Source organism: Dendroctonus ponderosae, unplaced genomic scaffold (assembly GCF_020466585.1).
Source record: "Dendroctonus ponderosae isolate FM_Combo_2020 unplaced genomic scaffold, Dpon_F_20191213v2 Dpon_F_20191213_2, whole genome shotgun sequence".
Lineage (NCBI taxonomy): Eukaryota > Metazoa > Arthropoda > Insecta > Coleoptera > Curculionidae > Dendroctonus > Dendroctonus ponderosae.
In genome coordinates, this window is record NW_026018165.1 from 14004285 (window position 1) to 14016111 (window position 11827).

Sequence of the window (11827 nt, forward strand, 5' to 3'; positions counted from 1 at the left end):
AATTAAATTTAAATAAATGTTTTGTGAGTTAAAAAATGTATGGATTTTTCCTTGATTTGCTTCTCTTTCCTACAAGCGATTAAAAGGTTTCAGGCTGTTTGCGATTCCGTGATATTGAATGTTGTCGTTAAAAGTTTTTCTTCATCCGTGCATGTTTGCCAGTAAGCGATACCTTTTGCTCGCACCATCCTGGAAACTTTCATCTAAACGTTTCCATCTTGGTTTACATGCAAGAAAGTTGTTGTGGGATTAAATGTTTTCATTTGCAGAAAATTCGCTCTATTGAAAAGTATATACATTGATTTAAAAAATTCGAAAAGTTCAACCCATTCAGTGAAAGTGAAAAGCAAAGGTTTTAACGGGCGTTTCATAAGAATGATTGTAAAAATGTACGTTCATTAAGTGCTTTTTTTTTTAGACGGAGGGTCTTTATTTAAAATGTAAATATTAAATGCGAATTAACTCAGCTTTGAAGGTTATTAGTTTCAAAATTTATTCGTGTGGGCGTGACTGCTCAAAAATCGCTTAAAATAAGCAAAAAATGTCGCTTATTTCGGAACTCTATTTTATAGCAAGTTCCTCGATTCCTTTAGGTGAAATTGATGTAGAATTCAAACAGAGAATTAATGATTTTTCAAAAAATCAATGTCTACTTAAGAAATTTTTCGTGAAACATTTCACACACACAAAATTTCAGATGCGTGTTTTTTACCTCAATAAATTATTTTGATGATAAATTCCTAACATTTGAAAAACATATGAAAAACTACCGTGCGTTATAAAGCGTGGCTGCTCTAAAATAGCTTAAAGTACGTAGAAAAGCCGATTATTTCGAATCTAAAGCTTCTAGTATGTTTTCCTATGAGCTCGTTACATTCTTTACTTCTTTCAGATGAAATTGGTGTAGAATCCAAAGCGTTTTTAGCAAATTAATAATTTTTAAAAAAATCTTATGAAATTTGCGGTCAAAAATAAAAAATCGTGTTTTCTGTGCCAAATTTATTGTTCTCGACATAAGCAGCTTCCGAATGTGTTTGGGTATTTTGCAGTGTTTGGGTCCATTCTAAGAACGTCACTGTCGGTTAAAAAACGTGACCAAAAATCGCTTAAAATAGTAAAAAAATGTGAATTATTTCGAATTTAAAGCTTCTATCATGTTTTTCAATTTTCTCTTCTTTGAAGTTTCTAGCGGGATTTTTAATAAACTTGTTGTATTGTTTAGAGAATTAATGTTTTTTCAAAAAATCTACCTCACTCCTTCTCAAATTTTTGGCCAGAACTTTGATTTTACATGCGGTTTTTTTGCTAAATTGACTGTTTCCACCATAAGAAGCTCTCTAATGTACATATTTACAGGATTTTGGTCCACAATATGAAAGTTTTTGTCGGTTAAAGAACGTGACTGCTCAAAAACCGCTTAAAATATGCGAAAAATATCAAATATTTCGTATCTAAAGCTTCTGGCTTGTTTTTCCATGCTATTCATTGCATCTTTCAGATGAAGTTGATGTAGACTTCAAAGCATTTTGAGGAAATTAATATATTTTACAATAAAATTATATGGTAGTTATTAATATTTATTCCCTAGTTAGATAAAATAACCTAATTCAACTGCCGGAAAAGTTCTCTTCTCCCATTCTAGAATTAATTAATTAGTATTCGTGTGGTATAAAAAGGTACGAAGCAAAACAGAATAGAATTTGAAAGGAATTTGCCAAAAAAAGGGCAAGAAACTAAATTAAACTGTTTTGCGATTGAAATGTGGCACACTTTGAGCATACTAAATATTAATAATACCACGTCTTTGCTGAAAGAGGACGATTTGCAAGTCATAAGCAAAACATAAATCGATACCTTCACATAAAAACTTTTTAGGGGTGTTTTATACACAGCAGCCTTGAATGAAACACGAATTCTAAACAGGCAATTTAATAGCGGACCCACGTCAAATTCCATTGTTGATTGATTCACCGGCTTGGGAATTTTTTTTTTAATTGGGCGCATTTTCTTTTTTGTTTGTACTGCTGTGAAATTGCTTGGTAATCCAGTCTTTTATGTTACTGCTGCTGCTGCTTGGCGAGTTTAATATTCTCTATTTACTTATTTTATCAGTTTCAAGTGGCTAATTAATGGACTCGGTTCAAACTGAGAACAAGCCGTTCTTTGCAAGCATCCGAGCATCTCTGAAGATTCAAGTCACTAGTGCTTGCGAAACGTTGGCAGGATTTTATTTTCCACTAGGGCCCAAAAGCACGAAAAGCTCAAAATTTTGAACGTTGTAATTAAGATCGCTGAAGAAATCGAGCAGAAGGTTAAAACTGGTCAATCTTCGGAAGGAGGCGACGCAGTAAAAAGAAGCAAATGCACATAAAGTTTTGGCTTTGATTTGGCTCCAGTCATTCAGAAAATAACGACATTTTCCTCTGCTTTTCTAACTACTTTTTTCATTCTACTAAATACTCTGGACCTGGATATTTTCCACTCATCTATTTAGTCCTTTCCATTTGTTTAGCTTTGCTAATATTCAAAAATGGTTAATTCCTACCACGTTCTGTTTTCTGCAGTTCATCTGTCGTCTTGAATATACAACGATTAGACACCCGAATATTTAACGTCCACTTTGGTGTGTGCCAACAGCACATTTTATTTCAAGTTACAATGTAAATGGATGAATTTCAGTTGATAAATTGTTGATTCAAACCGACTCTCAGCCGCAAATTCAAGTTGATTTATGAAATGTATAAAGTTGTGAACTGTTAATGTGGAAAACATAAAATCTAACAAAAAAACATCCGCAAACTGTAACAAACTTGTCGGGTCTCAGTGAGCGCCCTTATCAAACTTCAGAAACATAAAATTTACGTCTCCATTTCGGGTCACATCTCCAATACCGTTTTATTGATCATCTATTTTAAGTTATTAAGGTCGAGTCAGTTTTCATCTCTTCCATCTTTTCGGCTCAAGTTTCCAATTCATGTTTGCCGTTTTCGTTCATAAAACAAACGGATGTCTACGGAAGAGATGTCAATTTAAGTTAATAAAAAAAAGAGATCGTCCATCGTTTTTGTGTCCATCCCAACTCGAAACTCTATACGCTCAAATGTGGAACACGATATCAGACAAATGCTGGACGCGACTGCTGTGACAAATGGTCATCCATTTGAGGAAGTTTTACATCACGTATTCGCATATTGGCGGCTCTATTTCGAGGATAACGGTCCGTTTATAAGAATTGTTATTGTTTGGCGATTTTCATATCGACGGATTTCTATCACAAAAGTTTGGAAATTGTCGTCAACCCTGCTTTAATGCCTTGCAGGTCTTACTGTGAGCGAATCTTCAAAGACTGTCGCCTCCAAACATGCTACGTGCAATCGCCCGCTTATCCAGGCGTTTATCCCAGAAATCTGCACTGTCGATACTACCTGAACACCCGGCTGCCCTTCATTAAGCTCTACATAGAAAACGAAGAGTTCAACATCGACGGCCAACGATGTGAAAACATCATGACTTGCCCCATGAGGCCGATATCATCCGGTAAGCGAATCTTGTGGTACTTTTCTGATTCCACACTCACAACCAATGGATGTAGGAAAAGAAAACTGCCCCTACGACTACATCAAGATCCACGATGGAAAGAACGAGCTGAGTCCAGTTATAGGGATTTTTTGCGGCATGGGAAAGTTTCCTTATTCCATTATTGGCACTTCGCAGGATCTTTTTGTGGAATTTGTCACATCGCCTGCAGGTAATGAACAATCCAACTCAAATAGCCCGAAAGATTCCTAAATAACATGAACTTCTACAAGCGCAAAAAATATTTTTGCTAACTGCAGGTCCGCTGTTAAATACTGGATTCCACTTCAACGTTGGAAACTGGCCAGGTCACGTTGATACAGCGGGCAGCAGAAATGGTACTTGCGACTGGCTCCTGTCCTCTGAGAGCCTCAGGGCCTCCAGAGACTCAGAAGGGATATTTTTGTCGGTGGCTCATTGGTACCCTCCTCACACTAGCTGCACCTACTTGATGCAGGGCGAAGAAGGAGAAATCGTCCGGCTTTATTTCCCCAGGCAAGTGCTGTTCCTTTTACGCCGAATCTTCAAAAACCACTGAAAATTCCAAAATCAGTTTCAGGATCAATCGTATCGAATCGCCCATTCAGCCCACTGATAGTGACTGTGGTGAATCGTTGACTCTGTACGACGCTTCATGGGCGGACGATTCAAAAATCATCAAAACCTTCTGTGATACATTTTCGAAAGCAATGGAAAAGTACAATTTCGTTTCAACAGGAAATTCGCTGTTTGTTAAATTTGAAAGTCAAACCGGTAGTTATAGCGGGTGAGTCGATTTAATTCCTTTCGTGCACTGAGTCCCAGAAGAAATGTTGAAATTTATTTAAAATTCTCCGGATTGTCCGTCAATTTTTCTTCGTAAATGCGATTTTTTGCGAGAAACCATTAACTGATTTTTCAAGTTTCTGTTGTCCTGAAAGGACAGATTTATTTCAAGAAACAGAACATCAATTCAATTAATGTTCAAAATGTGCGCCGTTTACGGATGGATAATTCGAAGGCGATCAATAAACTCTTCTGGCACGTTTTCAACCATTTCCGGAGTTAAGGCACGCACATTTATGCGGATCTTCTCTTTCAACTCCTGCGGATAGTTTGGCCTAATAAATGGTTTCGATTGAAGGTAACTTCACAAAAATAAATCTGTTGGAGTTAAATCTGGAGGCATAGCAGGTCCTCTCTTTTCTATCCACCGATTAGAAAGGGTTTTACCCCAAAATTTACGCACAAAAGCAGAATAATCTGGAGGACCATCATCGTGTTGGAAAATCAGTTTTTCTTTTTTGGCTGTGGACTTCCATCATCCAATGAGGATTCTCTATTGCCCAATATCGGCAATTTGGTTGGTTCAAATGAGCATTGCACAGAACGTAGCTTCATGGCAAAAAAATGCTTTTTACTAAATTATTGTCTAGATTCCACATAGGTTGCAAAACTTATTTCGCCCATCGAAATCATCTTCAAATAACTATTGCACTGTGCAAGTGTAAATTGGCTTCAATCTGCGAAAGTTGAGTGCAAGGATTTTCTTCCAAACAAAGTACAACTTCAAGATGTTCATTTTCATCTCGAGCAGACCTTCCAGATTTCGGTCAATCTCTTACTTGACCAAATTCCTTCTGGGGCTCACTGCCTGTAAAACGTGCCTAATTGTGAATTTCTAGCTCGTCTTTGTACTACTGGGCCCATTACGATTTCTTCAATAACACCAAACTGGGCGAACCAGTTCCAGGGAAGAAATGCGATGAAGTATTCGCATCCTGGAAGCAATCAAAGGGATGGATGCGATCGCCACTCAACACCCTGATTTACAAGCAACAGCATACTAATGAGGACGTTTCGTGTCTTTATCGCTTTGTCAGCGATAAGCGATTATTTTCCCGAGTAATCCTGACGATTACTTGTGTAAATTTCAAGGTAGCTGCAAATTTTTCCGGTCAAGTTGCGAGAATAACACGCTTTTTCCTATAAGGATAACCCCTATAATAGCGGTCCTCGGATCAATTGCATTGAGGATCGAGTGGACAAGCTCGTGATATGGGAGCCTTTACCACCTGGCGCAAACTCCTCTCACAGCCCAACTCCTTTGAGTAAAGCCATGCATTCTGGTGATGTTACTTGTATTTGTAAGCGACAATCGTTCTCTACGCAGGTGAGTACACGAAGGCTCAAAAGGCGAGTATTTCACCTAATTTTTATTAAGAAAAGTCGGACAAAGTTGCAAAAAAAATCCGTTTTTGGAAATACGCGATGGATTTTAATGAAACTCGCTCTGATCATCACTCATAGCTTGATGAAGTCATCGAGTTCATACGCTTTGGGCAAGTGGTGAAGCGTCTTGGTTCATAAACTACCAGAACTTTTTATTTGGTCGCTGGAATTAACTGATTTTTTGTGAAGTGATGCACTAGCCATTTGCGGAGATTTTTGTGCTCTTTGTAAAATCTTGCAGTCTTCATAGTTTTTGGGGTAAAAAATTATCTTTGGTTGGTAAAATGTGTACTTGATTCAAGTCGATATCTCTCACAGATTGCGAAATATTTCACATTGAAACCTCTAGAGACGTTTTGAACTATTCATCCCAACTTGGAGATCTAAATAAAAGAAACAGTCTGCGCAAAATTTCAATAAAATTGAACAGTATTTATTTAGGCAAGTTAAAAGCTACTTTAAACTAGTTTTTAAACTCTGTAAAGTTTTTGGAAAGTATTATTTCATAACAATTTTTCAACCTGAACTCGTCTGTTTCTGTTCAATACATTTATTAACTCACGCAAAAAATGAAAATCTTCTCTCGGCTAAACACAAACCAAAATGCGAATTTTTCATTGGAAAATAAGTTGTCGGTGCGTCTTCAGTACATTCTAAGTAATTGTGGGGGTCAAAATATGTATTTTAGCACCTAACATTTTCATGTGAAATGTCCAGAAAACGATGAGAAATCGACTTGAACCAATGAAATACATTTTTTGTTTAGAAAACATCGGAGAACCAGAAATTGCCAACAACAATGCGATACTTTAGAACCCAAAAAATTCGGATGTTTTACATGGCTCCAGTCCATTGCAGCTAGCGCCCTTTGCGATCTACAAGATTACAATTGAAAATTTGGATCCCTCGTTTTCACACATTTTCTTAGTACCAATAAAACTGGTTAACAGTCCACTAAAAAAACCGAAAAACTGATTGCCCCTTTAGCAGCCTGTACCTCAGAAACATTATCTTTCGAGTAAGACAAATTAGCCAAAGACCACCCTGTATATATTCAAAAAAAAAGCAAAATAAATCGCCAATAACCGTATAAAATTGTGTGAATTGGTGATTTTCAGATCGTCTCCAAAAGTGAACACCTAAATTTGCAATTGATTGTGGACAGTACTCACAGCGCCCAAAGCTACTTCAAACAACCGAGTCCCCTGTTTGAAGCCACATATGAATTCGTCCATGGACCTTTATGTGGCCCGGCCATTATCCACCCCGTAACCGATGGGGAAATACACTATCCATACTACGAAGCCATTGGATATGTTGAACCTCCAAAGTCTATACGGTAGGAAACGTTCACGCAAAGAAGCTACTTCGCACTCTTTATAGCCTACTCGACATAAGAAGCTGTTTAACAGAGCAACCAAACATTCCAGGTGTATTTGGGAAGTGAAAGTCAGCAACGACAGAGACCTTTGGTTGCATTTCGACCACATCAAGTTCAACTCCAACGCTTGCGATGATGGAATAGTGGACATCTTCCTCAAGGGCAGGCCCAATCCGTTCCTGTCGCTATGCGGACAAAATGTGTCACTTGTTAAAGAAATTCCGATTTTGTCCTCAAAGGAGTTAAGCCCTGATGGAGGCGAACCTTCCATCACCATCCAATTTATCGGTAAAAGCTCATGCTCCATTGACTACGACTGTTTTGAAATGGAAAATGTGCTCATTTAGGCCGATCCTCACCCACCAGGGCAGCATTTAAGATTACTTGGACGGAGCTGTTCCATTTGCCCCGAAATATAGATGGATCGGTCAAAACGTCGAAACTTGTTGAAGGAGGAGCCTCCAATGAGCTGGAGGAATGCGAATTTACATGTCCTGGGGAGCTTGGAGTTTGTATTCCCGCTCGACTCGTTTGCAATGGAGTGATCAACTGCCCGAATGCAACTGACCATAAAGGTAAAACTCTCCAAATCAACGCCTGCTCTAAAATGAGCAATTTTTCACATTCCAGTTTCAATTTTTCAAACTTTCGCTTCAGGTTCGTTCTACAATGACGAATCTCCGGACGTTTGTGTGCAAGTTTCCACCGCAAAAATCAATTGGTTTTATGTTGGAGCCGCCACAATATCAGTTATGTTATTCTTGTGCGGTTGTTGTATATTTTTATGCCGCAAGTGTTACACGGACTGCTCAACTCGAGATTAATTTATAAGACGTTTTCAATTCCAAAGCCTTATAATGTCGACTACGAAGTCGGGTAAGAAAAAAAGCCACGCAAGACATCCAAGTTGAAATCAACAGGTGAAACTTTTCTTGATTAAAATACGGTTTTTAAAAAATCATTGAATTGAACACGAAATTATTGAGGCAAAGAAACAATCCATGAGTTATTTTTCCCTCTTCCGCTCAATTGGACAATTTTCTTCTTACCCAGCTGTTGTCGGAGCCTTACTGTAATAAACTGTTGATACATAAAATGTCCTGAAGGATTCAATCTATCCATAAGGACAGTTCGGTAGTTGACTTGTTTTAAAACATACGATTTGTAAATATCAAATAGCGTTTATGGACCAGGCCGTTTGGGCGGTAGTGTTTAAATCCTCCTATATCATCTTATTTCTAGTTGCCTGTAAATATAGTGATTATTTACCTTTGTCGTGGAAAATTCGTAGCTTAACTTTCTAGATCTTTATTTGGCTGATTCCCACTGTGTTTTACTTCTTTGTTTGCTCTGTGTATTGGCCGAAATCCCAAGAGTTTTACATAGTCTTTACAAGTAATGATAAAAGTGTAAATAGTTTCAAAAGTACCCGTAAGTGATTAAGGAGTTAAGTTAGTCGAGGTGATAGATTTTGTGTAAATGTAAAACGACCCGGCACAGAAATTACCAAAATGCACCGCCAACTGAGAGCAAATCCCTGTATGAAAACAGACTAGACTAAACATGCGGTGGAAACTGTGCAAGAAGCAATTATAGATAAAACGGCATCCGCATGATTTTACTCGGCATTCAGTAGCAAGTTCACTTTTGTGATGGCGCACTTCAGTCAACTATCGAACTACTTATAATTTAGCTGTAAATTCATATGTTAGAATATTAAGATTCCCTAACTCTAAGAACACATGTTTTTAAAATAAATTTTTGAAAAATCCATTCACGCATTATTCAAAGGAAGTATTTGAGCTCTCCTCCGGTCATTTTTCCACTGAACGTTACAGACGGACGCTTAATTGAGGAAAAGTTTTTAGGTTTCTGAGGCATATTTACGATAAACGGAAGTAGAATCAATCGGTTTTTTAACCGAACTTGGGTTCAGGGTTTATTGTTTAGGCTCATTCGTCGCTTCATTGCAATGAAAATGATGTGCAGTTCGAGGTTGTTGGGGGCACTGGATGAGGCACTTAACCGGCGGGAAAAAATGAGAATTTTGTGCGATTTGAGCGAAAATTTCCAGTTTTGTAGCTTCAGATGTCTCTTATGAATTGTGTAGCTCTCAAGTGAATTCCTGCTTCCAACTGAAACTTGTGATTTTTTAAAAGAGGTCGGGCAGTGGACTGACTGTTTTACTGTTAGCCAGCGTTGGCAGAAATGAAGAAAATCTCTACTTTAAACTAGTTTTTAAACTCTGTAAAGTTGTTGGAAAGTATTATTTCATAACAATTTTTCAACCTAAACTCGTCTGTTTCTGTTCAATACATTTATTAACTCACGCAAAAAATGAAAATCTTCTTTCGGCTAAACACAAACCAAAATGCGAATTTTTCATTGGAAAATAAGTTGTCGGTGCGTCTTCAGTACATTCTAAGTAATTGTGGGGGTTAAAATATGTATTTTAGCACCTAACATTTTCATGTGAAATATCCAGAAAACGGTGAGAAATCGACTTGAACCAGTGAAATACATTTTTTGTTTAGAAAACATCGGAGAACCATAAATTGCCAACAACAATGCGATACTTTAGAACCCAAAAAAATTCTTCTTTCTGAACTGAAACTTGTGATTTTTTAAAAGAGGTCGGGCAGTGGACTGACTATTTTACTGTTAGCCAGCGTTGGCAGAAATGAAAAAAATCAGAATGTTGTGCGACTCAGATGAAAATTTCCGTCCTTTGAACTTCAAGTGTTTTCCATGGGATGTGCAAATTTCAAGTTGCTGCTTGTACCACACGGAAAGTTAGGAATTCTCAAAGAATAAAATTGCAAATTTTTGGCTCAACATTTACGGGGTTGACACAGTCAGGATTTTGCTCCAATTACGTGAAAGTTTCACGTTTTTTAACATCAAGTGTCTTCCATAATGTGTGCTAACTTCAACTCGTTGCTGCGTTTGCTCCGGATCAGAATTTGTAGATTTTTCAACAAAAGCGTGCCGTTGAGGATTAATTTTTGACTCAGAATTTCAGCGTTGGAAAAACTGAAATTTTCCATTTTTATTTCAGTGAGAGATCCAAGACTTTTTACCCTAAAGCGTTTCATATGTGGGATGCAAATTTCAAGTTGCTTCCGGTAATGGATTGGAAGTGATTGATTTTTACATGAGCACGTTTCGTTGAGGAATCGTGTTCACTTTGAGTCAGCATTTACAGAGTTTGGCAAAAATCACCGTTTTTTCTAGATGCGTTTATAGGCCTACATTTGCTCTATAGAGTGAGCAAATTTAATGCACATTTCTGGCTCAACATTTACAGGGTTGTAAATATAAATCAGAATTTTGATAATTTTTTGCAAAATTCAGGATTTTGAGCTTCTAGTGTTTGTTGTTCAATGATTATCTAAGCAAATTCAATGTTCCGAATTGCTCTAAGCGGCGAATTTTAAAATGGCATGGTGGTGCATGATACTGTTATTTTGTTGGCCCATTATTTGCAAAGCTGGCAAAAATCATAATTTACTGCACGTGCAGAAGAAAATTTACACTTTTTAGCCCGAAACCTCTGCTATAAGACGTGCAAAATTGCATTGCATAGTTGCTTCACCTTGGAAGTTATGAATTTTTAAACAAAAGCGAGCAGGTGAGTTCATTTATAATCGAACATTCGACCGTTTGGGAAAAAGTTTGCCTTCCTGTAAACTTGACTGAAAATTTCGGGAATTTTAACTCAAAGTACTTTCTATTGGGTGTGCAAAGCTCAAGTTGGTACGTTATTGGACCGGAAAGTTACGCGTTTTTAAAGTAGAGAATGCATGTGAATGAAATTGTCTTTTTGGGCCAATCATTCACATTGTTCGCAAAAATCAGAATTTAATCTGTATTATGCGAAATTTCTGGAGTTTTTAGCTTAAAGTGTCTTCTATAGGGGGAGCCAATTTCAAGTTGCTGCTTGCTCTGGGTTGGCTGTTATGAATTTTTAGGCAAAAGCTGGCAGTTCAAAAAGGGTGTTAATTTTTAACCCCACATTAGTAACAGTAAGATTTGCATTCGATTTCAGTGAAAATATCAAAGTCTCCAACTTCCATGCTGTCGGGTTCGGAAACTTCAAGTTGCTGCTTGCTTCAAACCAAGAGTAAAGAGCTTCCAAATAAGAGCGCTCATTTGAGTAAAATATTTCATTTTTGTCCATGGTTGGAAAACATCAGGGTTTTTTGCAAATTAACTGAAACTCTCACGACTATCAGCGCAAATTCTTGTCGATAAAGCGTTCAACTTTCCTGTTAATAACTGCTCTGGATTGAAAGTTTTGAATTTTTAGACGAGATGGTCCAGCTGAGTGAAAGTCTGCATTTTGGCTCATGATTGATAGGCTTGAATAAAAAACAGCGTTAGTTTCAATTGAAGCAACAGGTTTGGAAATTGTAGATTGGTGTCTCTTCTATAGGGTGGGAAAATTTCAAGCTGCTGTCTGCTCTGGATTGAAATTCATGAATTTTTAAATGAAGGCGTGCACTTGAACAAAAATTTCCGAGTTTTTGCATTTTCCCTTCAACTTTGATCGGTGGAAAAAAACAGCTTTTAAAGATAAATTTGCCTATTTGTCAAAGACGAATTACCAGAAAATATGCTAATTTTCCACCAGTTAAAGACCAGGCGATGATAGGAAAA

General features: G+C 37.4%; 1 protein-coding gene across 1 annotated transcript in view; it reads left to right on the forward strand.

Annotated features, from left to right (window-relative positions):
* LOC109544664 overlaps window positions 1-8939 on the forward strand; it is an 18478-nt gene extending 9539 nt beyond the window's left edge. Inside the window, exons 4-13 of the mRNA XM_019914976.2 lie at window positions 3320-3537; window positions 3593-3748; window positions 3837-4071; window positions 4130-4342; window positions 5241-5493; window positions 5549-5728; window positions 6906-7126; window positions 7218-7456; window positions 7516-7743; window positions 7826-8939. Coding sequence (XP_019770535.1) covers window positions 3320-3537; window positions 3593-3748; window positions 3837-4071; window positions 4130-4342; window positions 5241-5493; window positions 5549-5728; window positions 6906-7126; window positions 7218-7456; window positions 7516-7743; window positions 7826-7992 — 2110 coding nt within the window. The 3' untranslated portion in view covers window positions 7993-8939. The remainder of the gene's footprint in view (window positions 1-3319; window positions 3538-3592; window positions 3749-3836; window positions 4072-4129; window positions 4343-5240; window positions 5494-5548; window positions 5729-6905; window positions 7127-7217; window positions 7457-7515; window positions 7744-7825) is intronic.
* Window positions 8940-11827: the final 2888 nt, after the last annotated feature.